At 42.2% G+C, this 25738-nt stretch overlaps 1 protein-coding gene across 1 annotated transcript in view; it reads left to right on the top strand.

Annotated features, from left to right (window-relative positions):
- The window catches only part of GEMIN8 (gem nuclear organelle associated protein 8), a 47951-nt gene that overhangs the window by 3081 nt on the left and 19132 nt on the right, over positions 1-25738 (top strand). Inside the window, exon 2 of the mRNA XM_020786744.3 lies at positions 13875-14301. Within this exon, the coding sequence (XP_020642403.2) occupies positions 13884-14301 (418 nt within the window). The 5' untranslated portion in view covers positions 13875-13883. The remainder of the gene's footprint in view (positions 1-13874; positions 14302-25738) is intronic.

Below are 25738 nucleotides of genomic sequence, written 5' to 3'. Positions count from 1 at the left end.
AAAGTCCTTTGTGGCCTTCTTTATAATGTTGGATTTCAATTTTCCACCTCTTTAGCTGTGTTTGAGAAGCCTGCTGGAAGTTGGAGGCCAGGGATACTGAGAAAGCCAGTTGCCCACCCCACCCGCACCATATATTCTACAGGAGAGTTTTCCACTGCTTGCATTTTATGTGTGTACTGTATATCTTATTTGGCATTGATTTTTCTTGTACTTAGAATCGTCGCTGCTCTCTAAAGCTCTCTCCTTTTGTTTGCCTCAGGGACACAGTTTTAATAGTGCAGGACTGCTTTCCATGGCCTGTGTAGAAGGTTTACTGCAATTTGTTCCAATTTTGTTGCTCTCTGCTTCAATCAAGGACCCCTTGTTCTCATATTGTGGTGACTGGGCAGGCTGGCACTCTGAACCCCCTTTTCCCATTCATTTTCCCCCATTAATCACAGCCAAGGCTGCCTGGCCTACAGATCTGTTGCTCAGGAGAGTGGTATTTTTCTCATGAAGCTACAGAGTATGTTCTCTTGCCAGGGTCATGAATCCCTTAGAGGTCCCATCTTGACGTTTATAGTTTTGTTGCAGTGGCAGAGAAGCTGGGGTGGAGGGAGGCTTTGTGTGTGAGAGTTCATTGTGTACAGCAGTGAGAACTTGTCTCCTAAAGGGAGGCAGTTTCTGTAAGCTGTACTGTAATCATGCACAGGAAATTTCCGTAATGCTTTGGTTTCAATGGCCTAAAACTGGCCAAAAGAAGAGGTGATGCCTTGTGAAAGCTGGCATGTTGAGAAGGATGCTTCAGGAAACAGTTTGATTAAGTAGTGTGCCTAGAGTATGGTCTGTTTAGTGTTGGTTCCTATTTTGATTTCGGAAATGTTGTTGACTTGGGATGTTCACAGAGAAAATACTCATATTTGTTTCCTTTCACTTTTTCTTGATGGGGGAGTGTCTCTTTCATTCTCATGCCTTTAAACATGGAAGGGACTGGCTCATTTGGATTCTTTGGTTTATGATTCCTCATTTGTGTTTTCTGGTGTTGGGAGTCCCCTCTGAGCACCAGTGTCACAAACAGGTACCAATAAGATATATATATTTCAAACTGTCTAAGGGACGTGGTGGCGCTGCGGGCTAAACCGCAGAAGCCTGTGCTGCAGGGTCAGAAGACCAAGCAGTCGTAAGATCGAATTCAGGCGACGGAGTGAGCGCCTGTCACTTGTCCCAGCTCCCGTCAACCTAGCGGTTCGAAAGCATGCAAATGCAAGTAGATAAATAGGGGCCACCTTGGTGGGAAGGTAACAGCGTTCCATGTCTAAGTCGCACTGGCCATGTGACCACAGAAGATTGTCTTCGGACAAAACGCTGGCTCTATGGCTTGGAAACGCCCCCTAGAGTTGAACAGGACTGGACAAAAATTGTCAAGGGAAACCTTTACCTTTACCTTACAACACCTTTGTATTGGAAAGGACCCTGCCACAGTCATCCATGGTTTTCCATCCCACCTGACCTCAAATTAGCTTCACTCTCCCTTCCTGGGCATCACTGCCACCAGCCCAAGCTGTATTCCCTCTTCCTCATCTTCTTCTTGTGTTGGTGTGTTGGGCATCTCTGCTCTCCTCCGGGCACTGCCACCCTGTGTATTTGCCCAGGCTGGGTGGTCAGATATCTGGTTTTGTGTTTAAAAGCCCTTAACTGCTTGGAACCCAGAATAATTTAGAGATTACCTGCTCTCTTAAGAATTTCTTCATTGGTGGCCTCTTGCAGGTCCAGCTATGCCATTTCCAATGAGGTGGGAGTTATCTTACGGCCGTCTTCCATGGTGATGATCCACCTTTAGAATGCCCTCCCCAGGCAGATCTTGTTTTCTTTCACTTGCCAGGAAGAAAACCTTATGTACTTGTTCCTTTTAATAAGGGTTTGTCTGGGTTTTCTTCTCTCTCTTTCTTTCCTCCTCTTCTTCCTCTTCCCTTGCTGGTGCTTTGTTCATATTCTCCATTCTATGTGGATTCTAGGTAGTTATTTTAGACTTCTGTGTGAGCTGTTTTGGGCGGCCTGTGTATGAAAGCCATATAGAAATACCAAGTGCATGCAAATCCTGTTGTGATGTTTGTGTAGAGGAAGGATACACACAGCAGGATGGATTTTAAAAAAATCAATTATTTTTAAAAAATCATTTTAAACTGTGATTTAAATCACTGGTTCTTAACCTTGGGTTACTCAGGAGTTTTGGACTGCAACTCCCAGAAGCCTTCACCACCAACTGTGCTGGCTGGGGTTTCTGGGAGTTGCAGTTCAAAAGCATCCGAGTAACAAAGGTTAAGAACCACTGATTTAAATCACAATTTACATTCTTAAAATGATGTTTTATTTAAATTTTCAGACATTCCAATTTTTATTTAAATTGTGATTTAAAATAATTTGATTTAAATCAAAAACCACCCTGACACTCAGTTTGAGTAGGGGTCAGATGTGGTCCATTGGCTTCCAGATATCCCGTAGTTTACAACCGGAGTGTGTAATATACCTCTTCTGGGCCACATGTGGCCCTCTGCTCAGTTTCACAGCCCCTTCCCCCCAAATCTTCAAAAGAAAGTATAATTGTGCTTTTGGAAGGCTCCAGAAAGCATGATTCTGCTTGAAAACATATTGCCCCATGCCCCTTGTTTTACTCATACGTTTGTTCTGTGAAACTGAGTGGACTGGTGGCCATTTCCAATTTTATTTTGTTGGGAGAAGGCATGATCTCTGAGCCTTTCCAGCCTGTCCATCCCAGTTTACAGAATGAATTCAGACAGGATCTTTTCTCTCAAGCAGATTGGAGGAGAGAACCTTTGGCCCTCTTTAAGTGTCTTGGCATACAGTTCGCACAGTCCTTTGCCATCTGTTGTGCTATCTGGGACTCCTGGGAATTGAATTCCAAAACACCCCTGAAGTAGATCTAAGTGTTCGGAAAAATTTTTAAATATAGTGGAGTTGGCAGGCATCTGCCCACATATCAGGTCCTTGGAAGTCTACTTGAAATAGTGCATTTGATGTGTACAAAAATTCCAGTGTCAGTACATATTGAAGCAGAGGCTGATACCTGCCAGTGGGTTTTATAGTACAGATAGATTGGTGCCTCGCTAGACAGTTACCCCGCATGACAGCGTTTTCGCTAGACATTGACTTTTTGCAATCGCTAAAGCGATTCGCAAAACAGTGATTCCTATGGGGGAATTTTGCTGGAGAATGTTTGGTCTCTGCTTCGCAAACCGATTTTCAGTAGACAACGATTTTGACAGCTTCCTCCGCGCTCGCAAACAGGTATTTTCGGGACCTAAGCTTCGCAAGACAGCGATTTAAACAGCTGTCGGTTCGCAAAGCGGCTTTCCTATGGCCGGTCTTCGCTAGACAACGACGATTCTTCCCCATTGGAATGCATTAAACAGGTTTCAATGCATTCCAGTGGGGAAATGCTTTTTGCTAGACAACAATTTCGCTAAACAGCAATTTCAGCGGAACGGATTATCATCGTCTAGTGAGACACCACTGTACTTTTTGCAAACTTGGAATTAAACTTTTGATGGGGGGAGCAGAAAAGTGGATTTTCTGCTTAAAACTAAGGCAGTTCAAACAGGATTCTTGCGGATAAATAATCAAGGAAGACAGAACTGTTCAGAAGAGAGAGAGAGAGAGAGAGAGTGATGTCTTCTAATTATAGAGAGGAAACAGGAAACAGATACAAAAGCGTTTGTGTTCCAAATGTGAGAAAGGGACCTATATGTTTAAAAAAGCAACCTCATGAGAGCCCAGATGTGTTCCATTAGAAAAGGCAGAGAGCATCTATAAACTATGAGAAAAACTGGGCAAATGTTGAAAGAACTGGAGCATGGGAAACTGAACGTTTTGGGATGAACCAAATGGCATTTGAGCTTAGCACACTTCAGCGGTGTTGTGGTAATAATTGCCTCAGCTAAGTATTATCTTGTGTATGTCCACAACCCAACCTCCACCCCACCCCCCACAAAACCCTCAAAGGGGTAGCAGTAACAGCCTTTCTCCTTAGCATATTCCAGTCTGAGGCAGTTTACTTCTTTTCCCCCTAGGAATAGTATCAAGGCAAGAATATACTTCCTCCACTCAACACCTTTGGGGGAAGGGTTGATGAGTAATGATCAGGCTCTGTCTTGGCTGAACAATTGTGCTAGCTGGGCTTTTTGTGCTGTTTTGTAGTCCCTTCCTAATTTGCATTTCAGATGAATGGAGGCTATCCTGATATCACCCATCTCCTTTCATTCAGATACACTGTGCCAAGAAGGATGGAAAAATCCTGGCTGTAAAAGAAGGATGGAGTTCATTCTGCCTTTTTTAAAAAAATGTAACTTAAATCTGAACTTCTGGCTTTATGTATCCTAAAGACTTATGTTGGTGGGAAGCTTGTCTTTGTTTGAGAGCCATCCATTTTTGTACATATATTAGTAGTCAGATTGTGGAAGGTGCTGTACAGTTTGCATATTTGGCACAAACCTTTTCTACCATCATTAGTGGCCTAGGCTGGAGTCCCATAGACATGTACATAGAACTAATGGCCAGTGAATCCAGTGGAGCTTACCTCTGAGTGAACATTGGACTGAAGACCTAGGGCTGCTCCTCTGAAATAACATGGCCCAAATAGAGGGAGAGTGGTCTATGGAAGTACTTTGTTTCTTCACTAATGACAATTGTTGCACCAATCCAGCAAACAGATAATTGGGTCTTTGTAAATTCATAATAAAGTCTGTCCCAGCTTCACTTAAAACTCAGTAGGTGAAATCCTGTTGCTTCTTCTGCAAAAAAATGTAATGTTCATTCACTCCTAGTCAGCAGTGTGTGTGTCTCTGCTGAAATTCTCAGCCATGCACCAAGCCAACAGGAGCAAGTATACTGTTAATTGCTGAGTAAAAATGAGTGAACATTACGACTTTTTTCTTCTGCGTGAGTAACAAAGCAATAGGATTCCAGCCAGTGACTAGCAGCCTCTTTTATATTTACCAATTATAAATAAAATGAATCTATTTTATATGCCCTGCAAAAGATGTAGCTTGTTACAAAACATTATATAGTCGTGCCCCGCTTAACGATTGCCCCGCATTATGACGAATCCACTTTACGATGATGTTTTTGTGATTGCAAAAAGATGTTTTAAATGGGTTTTTTTCACTTTGCGAAGATCAGTTCCCTGCTTCAGGAACCGATTCTTCACATTACGACGATCAAAATAGCTGATTGTCGGGTTTTCAAAATGGCCACTGGGTGCTCAAAATGGCTCCCTGCTGTGCTTAGGGATGGATTCCTTGCTATACAGGCACCGAAAATGGCCGCTGTATGGAGGATCTTCGCTGGACTGTGAGTTTTTAGCCCATTGGAATGCATTAACCAGGTTTTAATGCATTTCAATGGGTTTTTTATTTTCGCTTTACGACGTTTTTCCTTTACAGTGATTTCGCTGGAACGAATTAACGTCGTTAAGTGAGGCACAATTGTAGTGGTACTAAATGACACAGATTGTTTTGCAGTTATTTCACCTAGGGCGAACCTATGGCATGTGCGTCACAGCTGGCACGCAGAGCCCTTTCTGCTGTCACATGGAGCCTTTTCTGCCAGCACGCGAGCCATAAGTCGCAGTCAGACCTGAGAAGATGGCTGCCGTGCTGGTGCTTCAGCACGCTGATCTGGAGCAGCTGGTGCTGGCATCGGATCCGGAGTGGGGTCTTGAGGCACCTCCGTGCTGGGATTCCCCCTTCCGCCGCCACTTATGGTTCCACCACCGTGGCACACCGCCCACTTTTTCCCCCCCAGTTTGGGCACGCGCGCCCAAAAATGTTCGCCACCACTGACCTAGAGAGTTCAATTGCCCACTGTGCCTTCCTGTGAGTTGAACCAGCCTGTGGCCTTGGGCAAATTATACAGTCCTAAGATGCTTCCAGAAGAAGGGAAAGCTAAACTACTTCTGGGTATTCTTCACCCGGAAAACCTTGGAAAAGATCACCATAAGTCAAAAATGACTCAATGGCACATGGTTTTTAGTATCAGCTATTTCATTTTGGCTACATTTCAAGAGCAAGTCAACATTGTTTTCTAGGGAATAGAATTGGAGTTAACAGCATATTGTTTTTTTGCGTCAGAAAAAGTCCTCTATTTTGAAATTTGAGATTGCTGTCTTCATTAGAACGGGAGAGGAGGTTAATATCTATGGAGAATCACATCCACTACAGCATTGGTGGATCACTCCTCCAACAGCTCATTTTTATTTGAATGCAAATACTTTTTCAAAGGAAGAACACTGTTCCGTACAACCCATATTTTTTTTAAAAAACGGAACAGTTTTGGAAAACATTTGTTTATGTACAGTATCTTGCAAAGCTCCCCACCCCAACTCCTGTTGCTTTATTTGAAAGAGATCCAGAGTTTTAAATGGGGATTCAGAATGTGTGGCCCACCAGATAATGTTGGTCTGGAACTCTCGTCATTTCTCTTCACTGGCTGTGTTAGCTGAAGCTGATGAGCTTGCAGAACATCTGGAAGAAAACATGTTTTCCCACCCCCGGTTTAAATTATGTCCCATGCTGTTCTTCAAGGGGAGGAGTGGGAATTCGATTGCAATGTTAATCGGAAATAAGCCGTGAGGAGTTCAATAAAAGTTCCTTCTAAGTAAACATATTAATGGATCAGCACACTAACTTAACTTGAGGAAGGAGCCATTTTGTAAAGGCCTTTCCCTTTAAGTCACTGGCTGAATTTAATGCCTGGATGCCCAGGTCTCAGCGGTGGTCAAAAGTACATGTTCACCATTAAAAGTAGTGCACCAGCTACATCCATTTCTTGAGAGATCTGCTCTGGCCACTATGTCACATGCTGTTGTTATTTCCCGGCTGGGTTACTATAATGTGCTCTACATGGGGCTGCCGATGGAAAGTGTCAGGAAACCTCAGCGAGTCCAAAATGTGGCAACTAGATTACTGACTGGGGAATTACAGAGATTATATAACCCCCGCCCCTCATTACACCAGCTCCACTGGCTGTCAATCAGCTTCCAGGCACAATTCAAAGTGCTGGTTTTAACCTACAAAACCTTAGATGACCTGGATCCAATCTGTCTCAAAGACCATATCTCCCATTATGAACCAGCTCGGGTGTTAAGATAATCAAGAGAGGCCTTTCTCTTGGTTCTACCACCTTCACAGGTGCATCTGATGGGGACACAGGAGAAAGCCTTCTCTGTTGTTGCTCCCAGACTTTAGACCTCCCTCCCACAAGAGGTCAGACTGGCCTCATCTTTGCTGTCCTTCCAGAAGCAAGCAAAGACCTTTCTCTTCAGGCAAGCCTTCTCTCAGTAATCGAGCTACCTGTGTGTGATTTTTCTAGGTGGATTGTTATGCATTACTGCTTTTACTGGATTTTTAGTACTACTCGTGTTTTCCATTTCTCCGAGTGCCATTGTTTTTTTATTGCATACTTATTGTTCTTAGCTTTAAATATCATCTTTTAGTAATGTTAACTACCACTGTATACTCCTTATTTTCAACTTTAAATATTTTCTTTCACCGTCGTAAGCCACCTTGACTGTGAGGAGCCTGGTGAGTGGACCGGGATGGTTTTGAGGGACAGGAATGGACCCCCCTGTAGTTCTGAGCTTCATATTCATCTCCCCTGGGATATGAATATGAAGCTCCTATGATTTTGTGTTACATCATTTCTTTTAAAAATTTCTTTATTTGTCTGGGTTAGAAGTTTAAAAGGAACTCCTTTTTAAAAGGTGTTTTTTTAAAAAAACATTTGGGGAGTATGAGGTGCTGAGTACCCTCAGTACATAACAAAATTACACCCCCATGCCCTTTAGAGGGCACAAGGTGACTTTTTGAGTTAAATCCCCCCCTTTTTTTTAATGCTTTATTTGGAAGATTCTGGGAGGTCCCAAGGGTATCATGGAACTGCATTTGGATCTCTCGGGGTCAACCTGTGGCCCACACCTGCCCTGAGGTTACATTTGAAAGCTACTGTAACTAATCATAGCTTCCTATTTTAATAGTGAAGTTAAAAGCATGGGTTTGTTTTTCTACTGAGTGTTGGGTTCCTTCAGAAGTTACAGACCACATGACATCACTGAGTAGAACCATCAATGGAGAGGGCCCCACTCTCACTGTCCCACACCTTTCCCCCAATCATACAGGTAAATATGCATGTGTGCACACTCTCTTCTTCTCCAGTCCTCGTACATGGTATTTTTCGCTCCATAGGACGCACCTTTCCATAAGACGCACCAATTTTTTAGGAGAAGAAAACAGGAAAATATAATCTGTTTTCTTCGCTCCATAAGACGCACAGACTTTCCACCCCCCTGTTTTGTGGGGGAAAAGTGCGTCTTATGGTGCGAAAAATACGGTAGCTATTTCTGTAATAATCACATATACACAGTTATTTCTGTAATAATTGCATACACTGAATATACCATCATAACGGATCACATCCGCAACAAAGGTAATGGTTTGCATAAAATTGCATCTGTTGATTCATATGAATAGATTGGAAATATGAAATGGGTTTTGTAATTTTACAGGAATTAAGGTGCATCTTATTTGAGTGTACAAGGTAGCTGTGTGCCTACCAAATCTACTGTACTGTTAAATGTAGCCAGGCAACTTCATGGTCTCTGCTCTTTCTCCTTATGGTTCTTGCTTTTTACATTAGACTTGGACTGGAGGACATTTTCAAAAGGAAAATGGTCCCCTGGCAGCCCTTCAAACAGAGGACTGTCCTCCCTTTTAAAAAAACCCACATTACCCTTTTTTTTTAGGAAGGACAGTCCTCGGTTTGAAGACCTGCATGATCCAAATGTTTCACCAGCCAGAGCCCTGCTTCAGCATCAGTCTATCTCAGCTTCAGAAATGAGATTCTCTAGATAAAAGCAGCATTGTTAAGCATTCTTTAGGTGTTGACAGAAGCATTTCAGCTATTGTTGCTGCTATAAGAGTTTGGGAAAAAATCACATGTTTGTGGGGGATAAAAGGACAAAGAAGATAGAAAATATCATTTATCTGAAATTATGTGTATTTTCTCACCCTTACAGATTTTATTTTAAAGTCCTTGTTTTCTTCTCAACTTTCTATGTAATCTAGAGGTTTCTCAGGGCCACTTCTTCCCCTTCTCCTCATCATTCCCTCTCCCCCCAAAAGGAGTATTTGGCTAAGTATCAGAAGCACGGCTCTGAGTAAATGAAATGATCCTTTGTGCTCCTCTGCAAAATTAACAACAGCAAGGCAAATCAGCCAGCTGTATGCCACTTTTTCAGCGAAGTCGCCACCAAGATCTGTTTGGCAAACATTTTCCTTTGAAAGAGCAGCTAATGATAGTATTTTTGCATGGCAGGAGAAGCTTAAAGTTTGGGGAGATGACACTGACCACTCAGTACTGTGTAAACTAGGGCTGAAGTTTTTAGCAGGTGAAGCTGGCAAAATGTCTTCCGGAAGGAGTCTTACCTCATTTTAATGTTGCTTTAAAAATAAAAATAAAGGATACACTCCTCTTTCTTCACTTGGTTTCATTTGATTGATCTGGGTTAAGGCTGCAGGGTGTCTGGGATAAGATTAGGCCCAAAGGCTCTTGATTCAGGGGCATGTTAATATGCACACGTTTCTCCATGTGTTTTCAGACACATGGAGAAAATGTATTCTCAAAGTTTCTCAGACAAGTTTCTCCATGTGTGCGTTTTCAGACAAATGGTTCTGTGAGATGACTGTGTGAAATGAAAGGCAGTGGCTAGGATGCTAGCCTGGGGTTTGGAAGATCCACTGCCAGGGTAGATTTGATTCAAAATAAATCAATTTAAATAAAAAAATGGATTTAAATTTTTAAATGGTTTTTTATTTAAATCAATCTGCTTTTTTTTTATTCTTTGGGCTATCATTCTTTCTTACTTCAAGAGTGGTCTTAAGGATAAAGTTGAGAGGGCCCTGTGAGCTTGCCGAAGGAAAAACAGGATATAAGGGAAGGGGAAGGAGGGGCCTCTAATAGAGCCAAACACCAGTAAAACAGCACATTAAATACACAATAGGAAAGTAAGTTTGGGGCCTCTCTGAGTTGCCCAGTTAGCATGACTTGGTTACTGATACTGTATTGGGAACATCCTCCTCCTCCTCCATGAATGGAAGAACTTGTGTTCCTTGTTTAAAAGGGGGAGTGTGTAACAACAAAAAATGGTAAATATAAATAGCTCTTATGTAGCTGTGGGTGGGGTATGTGAGAGGAATTGTATATAAAAAGTGCTAGTGACCACTCTCAAACGTCCTGTTTAGAGCAATTTGTTCTCCTCCTTGAAAGCTGACTTCAAATGAGGACTGGGTGCAGTCCAGCGCCATTAAAATAATGGGAATGTTGCCATTGACTTCATTGGGGTGGAGACCGAAACCATTGTCAGGGCTTCCCCCCCCTCCCACTATTAAAGCTTTTCAGAGACGGGAGGGGGAGACTTCTGCTTTTATTCAAGTATGTCTGACACACACACAAAAAACGTCTTCCAAGTCCATGGGAACCAGAAAGTGAAACTAGCTGTGAACAAAAGAAGGCTGACCTCTTAAGACGCATTGTCAAAACTGAATGGCAAGAGTAAATACAATTAAGCTTTTGGAATTCATTTATTCTTAATAATTTAGAAGGGAATGCTTGCACAGTCCTGTTGGATTCTGAGATCTTGCCTCCTTAAAGTATGCTCTTGGAAACAAACAGAGAAATCTCTGGTTCACTCGTATCAAGTGTACGTATATTGATTAACATGGTGTAATTTATGGTTCTTGCAAACTCTCTTGGTATAATAAATTCTCTATAGGCATTAATAAAACCTTCATTTATCCTGAGAATATTTTCACACCAAAATATTTTTTTCATCACAGTAAGTGGTACTATAATGGCAGGACTTTGTCAGATACCTTCACACACAGCTGTGTGTGCAACATGATCTCCGCCCACCCCGTACTGCCGAGAGTGCAACTCTGTGCAAATACTAGTTGTTCCAGATGTTGTAAGGCAGCCTTGCCTTACAATATTTGGAAGAAAATGAAGTGATGTACAAAGGTCTTTCAAGAAAGCTCTCTTTGTAGTGCCACGGAAGTCTTACATTTCCTAATCACATCACTGACTGTAGTAGAAAGATACAAGAAGGTCCGGGGAGTGTAGTACAGAGGGAGTGTCAGGATTTGTATTCCTGCAGGAGCCTCTGCGTGGTGGAGAGATAAGGAACTATTCCTCTAACAAACCAGAGGGTGGGATTACGATTGCTGGCATGGTTCAAAGAAAATAGTTTCCCCCAATTCTGCTGTACCCATGCTCTCATACAGATAGGAGTGGGGGCTCCCTGTTCACACACAGCCAAATGTGCAACATGGGCTCTACCCACCCCGTACTCATGCGAGTACAGCTCTGTACAGACACATGGAGCAGTTGTTCAAGATCTGTTTGCATGGCGTCTCTGCCTTAAGGAACAGAGGAGGGGTAAAACAGCTGCATGGGGGGTCTTTGTGCTCGCTCCATCATTCATTTGGAATCCCAGGTCCTAAGTGCATCATCTTTGTAATGAAGGGGAGAGGTGCTAGAAGATGTGCGAGTTTCAGTCTACTTTGCTAAGTTTTTGTCATCTCAGATATTTTGGAGACTCTACATATCATAGTAGCTCTTGCCTTTCAGCACATTGTTATTTGAGTATTCTTTGGTGACATGAGAAAATGGAACATGCTACAAATGCCATATGCAGTGGTGAAATGGAATTTATCATTACTCTTATTGTCATGGTTACTGCAAGTACAGTAACAACTTAGGCTATGCAGGTGTGGATAACTCCATAGTTTTTGATATCCACACTAGCACTTACTCAGCGGAGCACACAGAAATTTTAAAGTATCACTTCTGTTCTTTGGCTGGGAAAGTTAAATTGTCACAATGTTTTAGGGTAAAACTAATAAAGTGTGTGCATGGGTTGGGGTGATGTCATTATGCTACACTTTCCACTTAGATCACTACTGATCTTTAGCCTAGTATATAATTGTTGCTTCTTTGATCTTCTGCTTTCTGGCCTGTACTGTTTCTTTTCTTCATGTAATGTGACTTAACCAGCATTTTCTTTGAAATGGTCCATTTATATTTATGGGATTCTTCACCTTCTTACCTGGCAGATGTAATGGACTCATTTGTCTCCATCAATACTGAATTGATTAGTAGACAATAATTAGCCTACCTTGCCTGAAGGATTATCTGGGTAGAGAAGTATAGTCCAATTCTATAAGTGGACATTCTTACAACCTGGGAATATCAAGGCAAATACTGTTGTCCCTATTCTTAAGCCCGGGGGGGGGGCACTATTGGCCCCACTGAACTGCCATGCCTTATCCTAATTCCAAACTGCAGAACTTCAGCAATAGGTTTGTGGGCTCCCCGCCTGCCCATTTTTACTTTGAAGCATGACACGTAGTGAGTGCGCAAAAGAGACACAAAAAAGGAGAGGCAGAGTATTTTGCCCATGTTCTTCATTTAACACCTCTGCCTTACAAACTGTCTACACATCAGAATTTACAATCATCCCCCCCAAATTGGACAAACATGAAGCAGCCTGCAGGCAGCAGAAGGCCATGCTGCTTGGGGCTCTTTCAGAGAAAAACTTCAGGCACATGATGGTGGCTTTAAAGTTAGAGAAATGAGAGGCAAGCATTCATATACTGTATAACATGAATGTTCCACTGCCTCCACTATCAAACTGTTTAGCAAATCACCTCAACGTGGTGCCATTTAGTGCAGGGAAAATTGCCCCAGAGGGAGACCACAGCTGCGATACAAGGACACCTGCAAGCGGGATCTGAAGGCCTTAGGAATGGACCTCAACAGATGGGAAACCTTGACGTTGAGCGTTCAGCCTGGAGGCAGGCGTTGCATCACGGCCTCTCCCAGTTTGAAGAGACCCTTGTCCAGCAGGCTGAGGCAGAGAGGCAGTCACGAAAGCAGGAAAATCAGGGGGCTCAACAGGGGGCAGATTGTATTTGTCTTCAGTGTGGAAGAGATTGCCACTCTCAAATTGGCCTTCTCAGCCACACTAGACGTTGTTCCAAGTCCTCCATACAGAGCACGTTACCATAGTCTCTTGAAACTGAAGGATGCCTAATCTGGTGCCATTTAAGTGTGCATTTGTGAAAGCATATCAGTGGTACTTCACACATTTTTATTTAAATATTCTGTCATACTCTTGGGAAGGTTGGTTAGGTTACATGGCTTAAAATAAGATTTCATGGCTTTTTTATAAATAAACTTGTGTCCCTTTTTCTATTGTTATATTTGCATATTTTTAAATCCTTCCCTCTGATATACCTTCTGAAGAAAAGGTCAGATACTTCAGATAATGTAGCTTTGCTCACCAAGTTGCCTCAAAAGATCATTATAGCAATGTGACATCACTCTTGCTGAATTGTTATTTCTTTTTCCTTTCTTTCTTCTCTCAGCCACCTGATGTCTCCACCTTATCATTTTTCTCTAATCAGTGTCCATTTGGACTGTGTTGACCTTATTTCTTTTATCTTCAAATTTGGTTTGTAAATTTTTCTGCAGGGAAGAGTCACTAGATATTTAGAGATTCAGGTGTGTAAGGGAAAACAGCACAGACCTTTACTATTATTTTTGTTATTGTTTTGACTGGCCTTATTTGTAAGACAGCCAGGTGTTGTAGCTGCATAAATAGCTAAAGGAGTAGAAGTAGACAATATGCATGTTGTATGGCCAAATGTGCAAAGAAGGCCATTTTGTTTTAATTAAGGTGAGATGCTGTTTTTCAAAAAGGAAGAAAACACCTTTCTACAATTCTCAAATCTCTGGAATTTGTTTTTCTCTCTCTCTCTCTTTAGAAAGCTCCAATGGCTCAAGATTTAAGACCATGGTATTCACAACAAGTGTATGCAAGATACTGGAAACATTACAACCAAGCCATGGAGTGGATGCATAGACATAAAATTGCTTACAGGAAATCCATGGAGTCCTTGTATCATCCATTGTTTTGTTCTGCTGGAAACTATTCTGGTAGGCGGTACCCAGACTGGGAGGAAGATAACTCCCTGAGACAAGGTGCCACTGGTCAAAGCAACAAAACCTGGGGCCCTCAAAGGCCTCAACGTGCCCCTCAGAACATCAGAAGAGAGATGCCAGAAAGGGACTCTGAAACTGAAACAGAATCTGAAGGTGAAGAGGATGTGGAGTATGATTTGAGCAACATGGAAATCACGGATGAGCTGCGCCAGTATTTTGAGCAGACGGAGAGGCACAGGGAAGAGTTGCGTAAGTGCCTGCCTCTTGCCATATTTGTTGTTTGCATTAATGCTGGTTATATTGCTGTTTGTTTATATAATAAAATTCTCAAGGGGGTTCCATTAAAATACAGCTGAGTTATTGGATGAAAAAAAGGTGGTTTAAGATACACTTTGAAGAGAGAATAAGTACAACACTTAAAACCATTCCCACAATGACAGGGAAATACATCAGTGGTCGTCAGCTGGAGAAAGCCTGTATAAACCAGCTATGTTTCCAGAAAACATTTAAGACTAAATAAAGGTCCTGCCATGTGGGGAGAGTGTTCAAGAGAGTGGAGATTAGCACAGAGAAGGACAACCTTTGCAGTGTTACACGATGATATTCTGTTGGTGGTGGAGCAACTAACAAAACATTCTGATTTCATAGATAACAGTGGTGCCTCGCAAGACGAATTTAATTCATTCCGCGGTTAATGTTGTCTTGCGAAAAATTCGTCTTGCGAAACGCATTTTCCCATAGGACTGCATTGAAATCTAATTAATGTGTTCCTATGGGCAAAAAAAGTCAGAACAAAATCAAATTTGGTTTACAAAGGGTTTATTAAGTGCTCTTTAAAGCCGTACATATTATGCAGATGATTTAAAAAATTTCAATGAAAAAACTTTAACTTTTTAAACCTCATAGAAAAACATTTAAAAATCAGCAAACATGAGGCAAGAACAAAAAACGGAAAACATTCTTCTTGCGAAGCACGGCCATAGGAACATTTTCTTGCGAGTCATCAATCCCATTGCCAAAACCATTTGTCTTGCGAGTTTTTTGTCCTGCGAGGCATTTCTCTTCCGAGGCACCACTATAATTGGGTATACATATGGAAAAGGTGTCTGCTAAATATCCTGATCTTGAGGTGTGTTACGTATAATGCCTTGAACATGGGTTCATGTTCAGCCAGTCGGCCAATAAAATACTTCCTTTTTTTATCTGTCACTTTAGATCAGTTACCTAGACCTCTAGAAGCTGTGCATAGCATTTTCCCAATCCTGTGGTCACAAACTACCGAAGCGGTAAGCCTAAGAGGTGGTGACTTGCTGAAGGCCAATGCATAGTCTTCAAAGCTGAACGGGATTTGAGCCCAGCCCTTTCAATGCTTGTCTGCAATGCCGTCCTATATTTCTATTCTATTTCAATGCATGATGTGGCAGAAAGTCAACAACAAGCTTTTATAAGAGATAAGTTTTTAAAAAGAGAAAACTTAGTTGATTAATGGAAAAATTTTTCTAAACAATGAATATTAATTTGGAAACATAATTCTCAAGTAAGAAGCGTTATTGTTTGAATGTTTAGGTGATGGACAAAAGCACTGGAACAGATGCAAGGAAGGAGTCTGTTGCAGGACCACAGAAGGGTTGTAGTAGGAGTTAAAGTTGCCTATCCTCCATGCTAGGGTCCAAAACTAAATGATGTCGCTTGCAGCTAATTCTCCATAAGGAAAAGACACCAGTGAATATTGGCTGTTAAGGGTAATGTGTAGTTTGGTCATGGGTTCTTTGCTGATATGAGATTTGAACCAGGAGATTCCCAAGTTCACTCTTACAGCATCAGATGGTTTAGCTGTTGTTTTAAGTAGAGTAAGAACCAGAGGCTCTTATGGAGAGAAAGTCTCATACTGGCTATGCTTCCATTTGGAAGTCCTATGCTTTCTTGGAAGCCCTTCAGTCTGGCAGTGGAATTCCACACAGGGTTTCCTTTGTAATTCTACACACATGTGAGGTGGTTTTGTATGGATTTTGTAGAGCTGCTGTTTTTCTGTTTCTCTTGATTTGATGGGCATAATTTTATGTGGCGTTTTTTTTTCCCCCTGCAAAAGCCAGAGTCTCGCGCTAGAGCAACATTTTGAAATACTGGAGGAAAAAACCCTTACTTAGTTAATCTTTATACTTTAAAACTACATTCCATGAGAATGCTGTCAGCACTCTTTTAAAAATCTGGTGCTTTTATGGTTAGGTTTAACAGAATCATGGAGTGATCCAAAGGAAATTCCTAGCTGCATTGTTGAAATCTGGAAGACAGCCCTGGTGTTGCATACCATGTAGATAAATGAATTTGATTTTTGTCTTATTTTGGCTTAGTTCCGCAATGTAAAAATGCCATCCTCTGGGTACATCTGGTTCAGTCTAGTGCCAGATGGGAATTCCCTCTGCGCCCTATTTTTATGATCAGAATTAGACTCTTAATTCTAGAAGACAGAAGCGTTTGGGCAAATGAACAGTATCTTCTCAGTGCAAACCTTTATTTAAAATGTCAGATTTGGAAAGGCTTTTGTAGCTTTTATTGGGTTGGCACAAATCACAGTGTGAAGGAAATCATTTCCCCCTTGTGAGTTTTTTTATTGATGCAGTCACAAAACGTATTGCCTATTTCCTAGGACAACATAGCTTCTCATTCAGCAAGAATCTTAGTTGCTTTTAAGAATAATACTGTAGTATAAAAGGTAGGGATCTTTTTCCAGCTCTGTTATAACTTGGAAATGGTGCCGCCTGGGTGGCCCCATGGGAGCTGGTAGTGTGGAAGAGATGCACTCTCTGTGCGTTTAATTACACAAAGCTATTGATTTTGCAGAGTACAGTTTTTAAGCTGAACAAGATTTCAGGATAGAATTTGATTACACTGAATGCTGTAATCACATTATCTTGTTTTCATCTTCCATCCTCTGCACAAAATCCGCATAGTACATATTGATACAGAAGAAACTGTGTCTTGTTCTTCTATTGGTTTTTTTTAAAACACTAGACATCATCACGTTCTCTCTGTTGAAAAATTCTACCCTGCTATCTGGAATTGAATGAATCTAGCTGCTTTATTGGCCTGATGACAGTCAGGGAGCCCAGATTCTGTACATGCACAATCTGTGTGCTCCTTTGTTTCCAGAAGGCTGTACACTTCTTTTTTCTTCCCAGTCTCCTTTATTATTATTATTATTATTATTATTATTATTATTATTATTATTATTATTATTATTATTATTATTATTATTATTATTATTATTATTATTATTATTATTATTATTATTAGTTAGTTAGTTAGTTAGTTAGTTAGTTAGTTAGTTAGTTAGTTAGTTAGTTAGTTAGTTAGTTAGTCATTCAGACTGAATCTTTCAAACCTTCAGGCAGTTCCCTGGTGACCACTACAGCTGTTGCTCCCCCATTCCTTTCTGCAGTCCAGAGCATTTCTTCTTTTTTGACTAGGTTGGCTGAAATGCAATGAAGAGCCATGAGTACCTGTCTGTTAAAACAGCACACTGCCATGAGCTTCAGATTTTCAAATTCCCTTTCTTTTCTGAGCACTTGACGGAGGCATTCTAAAGCTTCCACTTCTGCTTTTGAAATAAGCACATTTCCATTGCATCCAAAGATCTGATGATTTGTTGAGCCTTTGGTTAGGGTCACCAGGGTCAAGTAATGGTCTGAAATGCTTCTTGGCCAGGCTAACTGACTGGCATTACAGCAAACCACATGATGTTCCCAAATGTAGACATAATAGGCAGACATTGACCATTTTTAATGCTTAGGTGAAAAGTGGCAGGTCATATAAAGACACCTATGGCAGAGTGAAACACCCTTGAAACCTCAGTAAGAGAAAATATTGAATGCTTATTGACTTTCTCAAGGGCATCCTGCCACAAAGTGGTGAGTCCAGACCTCAAGGAAGGGACCCTGAAATGGCTAATTATGACAAGTGAGAAAGGGAGAGCTGAGGCACAGTTGTTATAAATGAAGAAGAGGTAATGCTGAAGACTTACTCTGAGGAACAAACTGGAGGTTTCAGGTGGCAGACCACTAGAGTTGGAGTCATGTTAATGTTCCAGCATTAGGTTTGTCAACAATTTGAACTACAATAGCTCTTCTGTGTGATTGGACCAGACAGACTATCCTTCGCTCCACATGTACATCCATGAGCCATGGGTGCCTGCAGCCCTGACACTGTTCACCAGTTGTCCTTCCTTGCACCGCTTTTGGCACAGTGGACCCTCGACTTAAGGAATTAATCCATATTGGAACAGTGGCCGCGGGTCGAAAAGTCTGTAGGTCGAGGGTCCATTTCCCATAGGAATGTACTGAAAACCATTTAATCTGTTCCAGCATTTAATCCGTGCCGGCTTTCGGCTTCCCGGGCTTCAAAACTCCCTCCGCTGCCCTCTGTCTCCTCTCTGTCAAGGGCAGCGGAGGGGGGTTTGAAGCCCGGGAAGCAGAAAGCCGCTCTGCGCCCGCTGCCGGCTTTCGGCTTCCCGGGCTTCCAAAGCTGCCCCCACTGCCCGCTGTCTCCCGTCCCCATTGCCCTCTGCCTCCTGTCCCCGGATGGAAGATCCCTGGACCGGGGCTTGGGAAAAACTGAGGATACTAAAAGAGGAGGCAGATTACAGGAGGAGAGATTCCCCAGAGACCATCATATTTGGGAGAGGCTGAGGCCAGGGAGTGGAGAAAGGAAGCTGAGAGAAGGAAATGAGAGAGAGAGAGGAGAGAGAGGTTAGAATGGAGGTTGAGAGAAATGCGGACGAGGGACTACTGAGAGGATCCTAGCAGACACCCACACCCTCTGGATGCCTCGTGTGGGTGGACGACCAGGATGAAGACACCGTGCCTTTGTTGGAAGGTGAACCGGGGCAAGCGGTAGACCAGAATTTGTCTATAGACTGGCCAGGTCCATGGGACACAAATGAAAAGAACCCGTTCCTAGAAGAATGGAAACCCCTGCCCCCAACCCATTGTCAGAAGGAGAAAGACATTGGAATAAGCCTGTTGATACCGGTTATCTGTTAACTACTCCAATAAACCTTACTCCTGTTTCAAAAATGCAAAAGTTTCCCAGTTTATTTGAACAACAAAAGGAACCAGAAACCAAACCCGCACATTCACTTGTCGCCAAATATATTCCATCCCTTCATAGGTGCCATTGTAAAGGTATACTCAATGCTGTTCACTTAACCCGTCAGTGGTTTTAATGTTGTGGTTGATCAGTGTAGGTTATCCAGCAGATAGGTGGGCCCTGAAAGAGGGATGACTGATCAAACCAATCCAAGGCCTGCACTAATTGTTGTCAGATGTTGTGATTGTGTTTCCTGCCCTGAACATAGAGCCTTATTACTTTCATTCATGGTTATGGAATGTATTCTCGAAAGCTTTCATGGCCGGGATCTGATGGTTGTTGTGGGTTTTTCGGGTTCTTTGGCCGTGTTCTGAAGGTTGTTCTTCCTGACGTTTCGCTAGTCTCTGTGGCTGGTGTCTTCAGAGGACTGGAGTAGGGACTCTGTCCAGAGCATGGACAGAGTTCTTACTCCAGTCCTCTGAAGATGCCGGCCACAGAGACTGGTGAAACGTCAGGAAGAACAACCTTCAGAACACAACCAAAGAACCCGAAAAACCCACAACAACCATGAGTATGAAACTTTAAGAGATCTGAGGCCCAATGTTATGCCACTAGATCTGTCCAGGTGCCACACAGAGTTCTTGGGGAAGTGAGGTAAAAATTAGGAATTGGCTACAAGCCCACCTCCAGCTTTGAAAAATGGGTATTAAACTCAGCAGACGGTTTTCCAAATCTGCCTCAAAAAGGCAGAGGATCAAACATGGGACCAGGTGTATCCAGTGCAGATGCTCTACCACCCTGTCTATGACCTCCTCTGGAGTTGTAATTCAAATATGTGGCTTCACCAAGTAGCTTTTCCAAGTGATGTTGGACAGATTCCTCTGTAGTGCACCCACTACAGAGTTCATCTATAATATTTACCATCTCCTACAATCCTAAGGATCCATCTCGTTCGCCCCCCTCCCCCAAGCTTTTAAACATCTCAGGGGACTAGGGGTGGGGACAGTGCAGCAGGACCTGAGGACTTGGATGCTGTCACACTTGCTCACCACAGCATTTGTGTGTATTTTGACAAGCAGATGCTGCATCCAGTCCCTGCTATGGTATCCATTGGCTGCTTCCTCGCCATTCCCATTGCCTGTACAAAATCGGTAATGTGGGGCAATCTGGAAACGTTCCAGGTACTAAATAACGTGGATTCAGTGTCACAATGCAGTGGCAAGGTCCCTAATATTGTTTTGGATTACCTTTGGGCCAAACTGATCCATCCCCCTTAGGAGTGATTTCCTAGTTGGAGCTGGATAGGTCTATCTATTAACAGAGAAATTACAGTGATACAGTTTTCTGTATTTATGCATGGAACATGCTGGAAAACCCAGAGATGTGATGAATGCTGGGTTGAATATAATTCTTTTTATTTCTTCACATGCTTTGGCTGTCTATTGAAGGGGAGAGAGATAATAACAGCTACTGGCGTTAAATATTTTCCATTCCTTCCTTCCTGCTTTCCGCCCTCGCCCTAGGAACCTCTTCATAACTCTGACAGTCTGTGGGCTTCTGTACACTTTTCAGCTCCATTGCTGGCAGCTTACATGACTCTTAACTTTGACAGTGAAGCATTTTTAAAACTGGCAAATCCTGTAGCTCTATGTCTGCTTTAACACTCTCGTATACGTGGAGGTCCTCCCTCTTTTAAAACAAGCGATGCCTACTCTTTTTCTCCCCCTCAGACAGCTTTTCTTTTCTCTTCTCTGGATTCTTCTCAAGGACTCTCAAGCTCTTTGTAATTCACATCATGTGCTGGGTCCCTTGATGAGCCCCAAACTAGCCGTGTGAACAGTACTTCACTGAGCCTTTATATAATGTGCCAAGTTATTTACATCTTACACTTTAGAGAGTTTTACACTCCAGGTGGAGTACAGCCATTTAAAAAGCACAATATGAATTCCTCCCTTTTGTCTTTCTTTCTACCTCATCTGTTTGCTCCTTTTCAGAAAGGCATTAATCTAGAGCTATGCACTTTTCCAGTATTCAAAATAATTAAATGGCTTCATTATTTGTATCAAAAACAAACAGCACCTTAAAGAGTAACAAGTTTTATTTGTTATAATCCTCTGTAAATTGTAGCCCACTTGTTCAGATGCAAATTATTTATAAAAAACAATTATTTGATTATATTGACACCTCTCTCTCTCTCTCTCTCTCTCTCTCTCTCACACACACACACACACACACACACACACACACACACACACACACTCACTCACTCTCTCTTTGTTGGGGCAGTAATTCAGTAATTCTAATCTGCAGAAGATGTCTTTGTGGTCTGTCTGAATCCTGCAGTTACTGATTGCTTGTGCTTTAACTGTCCATGCCTAGCTTTGGGATTTTTTCTGCATCTGAGTTTGATTCCTGTTCCCTCTCTCCGTTAAATAAAGCAAGAAAACAAGACATGAAAAGAAAGGCAGCTTATTCATTGTCGACCAGTGGACAGCCTGCAAGCTCCTGTGAATTAACTAGCATGGACACAGGGTTGAATTTCCCTCACTTCTGAAATTTGAAAATCAATGGAAGTCATTATCATCATGTTGGTCCTTAGTGCAGGAGTATATCGGTTCTTACGACTGCATCTGAATTTTCATCCCAGTCACAGAATTGGGAGCCCACACACTCCTGCCTGTCTCCTCTCCCTCCCACCCCCAAAGCAATTCAGACCAAAACTTCTCAGGCGAAATTTTCAAGCCAGGGCAGAATTCTGTTTGGGTCACTATAAAAGCCACAAAGGTATTTGTATGTTCTGGTGGTTCACTTTGCTGCATCTGCTTGATTTGTCGTCTCCCCCCACCCCTTTTGATGAAGTTTGGTGATGGTGATCTTTTCAGCCTTTTATTAGACTTATTCTGGAATTGTTTGTTTATCATTTCTAAATCAGTTAATATCTCACAGTGTACAAACTGTTGTCATTTTGGGGAAAGAAACATTCTCCAAAATTAATGTCATATTTAATTCATTGTGGGCAGTCTTTCTCCATTTTTTGGAAGCAGCCCTGTATTAGTAATCTTGAGATGTGCCAAGTAAATGGACCAACAGGATGTGCACTTTGTACCATACCATACACGCCTTGGGTGAATGAGCTACACAGAAAGCCACTTACCTGCCCATCTGATTGCTGGATAGCTCAGTGGTTTAAGCATCTGGCTGAAGAGCCAGAGGTTGGGAGTTCAATTCCCCACTGTGCCTCCTGAACAGGAGCTGGGCTCAATGATCCATAGGGTCTCTTCCAGCTCTGCAGTTCTAAGGCGGCGGTGCTTGTAGAGAGTAATACTGTACTTGCTTTAAGGGAATTAAGTCACTCTCCACCTTACACTGTATAGTGTAGTTTAGATATCTGGCTGCAGAGCCAGAGGTTGGGAGTTCAATTCCCCATTGGGCCTCCTATAAGTAGAGCCACTCTGTGTGGCCTTGCACAAGCTGCCCAGTCCCAGAAGAAGGGAATGGTAAACCACTTCTAAGTATTCTCTACCTGGAAAACCTGAAAAGGGTCTCCATAAGTCAGAATTGATTTCATAATACAGTACTACTACTACTACTACTACTTCTACTACTACTACTGTTGTTGTTAGTAGTAGTAGTAGTGGCAGCAGCAGCAGCAGCAGTAGTAGTATGATCTTAAAAGGAGAGATGGGCTAAAATCTTGGGTATATTAATAAACACCATTCAAAAGCATCCAGGAACTGTTTCCATGAAATTTTGAAGTCATAGACCTTTGAGACCTTTCCACAAAATTTAGCCTCCGGAATAGCAAATTGCTTCACCAGAGGTTTCATGGGGTCCATTTTGCCATTTTGTGACAAAAATATCTAACTGATATACAGTATCAGTGAGGAATCTTTAGGTTCTGTCTTTTGTCCCTTCTACTCCATGTAATGTAGCTAATGGTAAGGGATTATAGTAGTTGTGGCGTGAAGCATTTAGAGGGACAAAAGATCCCCACCACTTGTGTAGATCCTCGTCTGTTGCCCTAGGGGTTGGTTTAGTTTACAATCCTGTGTACATTTGATGTGCTTATAAATGTTGCTCTGGCATTGGTGTTTGTTTACAGGTAATGGGTAGAGGGATACCAGGCTCCAGGGCTCCGCTGTACCTGTAGTAAATATACAGAAGTTCCAAGTGCCTGAATAGGGCTCGTAGCATCTACCCTTGCCTCCTTAGGTTTTTTACAGTTAAATTCTCTGTTACATACTGTACCATGTTGTTTGAAAAATGACAGAAGGTTATTCAGGTTAAGGAAGACTTTGCCATTCTATTTTGAGAGGAAGATTTTGACAAGTTAGTAGGCAGTTGTCATGACATGACATTTGCATAGTACGTGCTGATGAACGTAGGCTAAGCTGTAAAGTACTACCACTATGGTGAGATGTTTAAGAGGGTTGGGGTGCCCTGCTCTCTTATTTTAATTTGGGAAGATCTCATGAATCACTGTCTTTGCCTTTGTTCATTACCTGTTACATCTTCCTGCTCCCAACTTTGTATGGCTATTGCCTCTGATCCCTACCAATATCTTCTCTATGTGATGTCAGTATCTGCTTTTTTAAAAAAAGAAAATACACTCAGCATTTTCATAGAAAATCTATTTAGTACCATGTATTTAAGAATCAAAGTAGCATGTAAAGGACACCATATTACTGAAGGTTAGATTCCAAAGGATAGAGAGAGCTATGTTTTGTGTTCTTCTCTCCTTGTAATTTTTTTTCCTTTCCTTTTCTTCTCTTTTATTATTTTTCTTTTGGTAAGAAAATGGAATGGACCCAAAGGAGAGTTAAAACTATCAAATGATCTAATACAAAAGATATGAGCCAATTTAATTGATTCTACTTTATGGAATCGAGATAGGAATAATTTCTCGGACAAAAGAATAATTAAAACCCAGGGGCAGCTGTTATCTCCTGGGACGGAGATGCGGGAGCTACTTGTTGGTGCCTCCAAATGATAATTTTCCTCATGGTTCCCAACTTTCTCGCCCTAAGTGTTCTCAAGTTGGGTCTCTTCATGCATTTATTCTGCTAGTGTTTGCAGCTGCCCTTAATGTCTTCTGTAATTGTCTTTCTTTCCCATCTTCTCCGGGGGAATCTGTAAGAACAGCTGTTGGTGGAAAGAGCAGGTGATGTTACTGCCAGGATATGTCTCAAGAAAAGTCACCTTATGACTTCTTCTCAGATGTACCTCATCTCATCCATAACCTTGAATACCTTTTTCTGTCCCCTGTCCTTATCCTCATGTACATCCAACCTTTCCCCAGATCCATTGTTCTTATTGTGATTTAGTGTTGTGAGAGAAAGGTAGCATTTCTGTTTCAGGTACAGTAGCTTGGGGATCGTTTTGTGAATTATGCTTCCTCAAGGATTGCTGGATAGCTCAGTAGTTTAGGCACCTGGCTGTGGAGCCAGAGGTTGAAAGTTCAATTCCCCACTGTGCCTCCTTGAGAAAGGCTGGACTTGATGATGCATAGGGTTGTGCTATTCTAAGATTAAAATAATTCCACCTCCCCCCATCTCTGCTCTTCTCTGGGACAGTCATTTGACCTTCTATATTAGAAATAAAGTGCTAGTTCCTTGTTATTAGATTACCGTATTTTTCCATGTATAAAATGAAAAAAGTATTGTAATAATAATAATAATAATAATAATAATAATAATAATAATAATAATAATAATAATAATAATAATAATAATAATAATAAAGGAATGGAGGCAGAGGAGGTCAGTGTTGATGCAGAATATAAGGATCATTAACTTGCGTGTTTTGCATGGGTGGGATTGAAAATTATGCAGTGTTGGGAGGTTTTAGAATGAAATACTAGTTTTGTGCTATGTACTGGATGCAGCTTTGATATCCACATATTATTAATCCTTTGTACTGACACATAAGTATTTCAAGTGTTAGAGGGATGACCCCCGAAATATTAATTTACCTTTGTTAAAAAAAAACTTGGGTTGTCAAGCATTTTAATGCACTTAGATAACTGAACGTTTCCCTTGTTAAAATCTGGGATTAGATGGCAATAAATCTCTGCTCAGGTTTTTTCTCTGCTTACCATATTTGCCGGCGTACAAGGTGACTGGGAGTATAAGATGACACCCCAACATTTCCACTCAAAATATAGAGTGGACGGCTTTGCTGCAGCGGCGGCTGCCCGGGGCTCTGCCTGGCCTGCCCTGAAAGTTCATGGCCGGCGATGAAGAGGGCAGGAAGGAGGGGAAGCGGCCGGGCGGGTGGCAGCGGAGGGGGAGGAGGAAGGGAAGGGGAAGCAGCTCTCCAGTGGCACACGGGCGTGCAGGCAGCTGGCTCAGCTGCGAGGAGGGGGAGAAGGAGGGGAAGCAGGTGGGCGGGCGTCGGAGGAGGGGAGGAGGAAGCGGCTCTCCAGCGGCAGGCGGGCTCTGGCCGCTCAGGCATGGCCGGCTCTCCTTCCCTCCCTCCGTCCGGACCAACCGCCTGCCTGCCTTCCTCCCCTTAAGAATAAGAGGCCATTCACTCGTTCCCAGAAACGAATTAAAGTTCCCACCCTCATTCCCGTCTGGGCCCTCTTCCCTCTGAGACCCGT

This window comes from Pogona vitticeps, chromosome 3, assembly GCF_051106095.1.
Source record: "Pogona vitticeps strain Pit_001003342236 chromosome 3, PviZW2.1, whole genome shotgun sequence".
In the NCBI taxonomy this organism is placed as follows: domain Eukaryota; kingdom Metazoa; phylum Chordata; class Lepidosauria; order Squamata; family Agamidae; genus Pogona; species Pogona vitticeps.
This window is presented reverse-complemented; position numbering and strand designations above follow the sequence as displayed.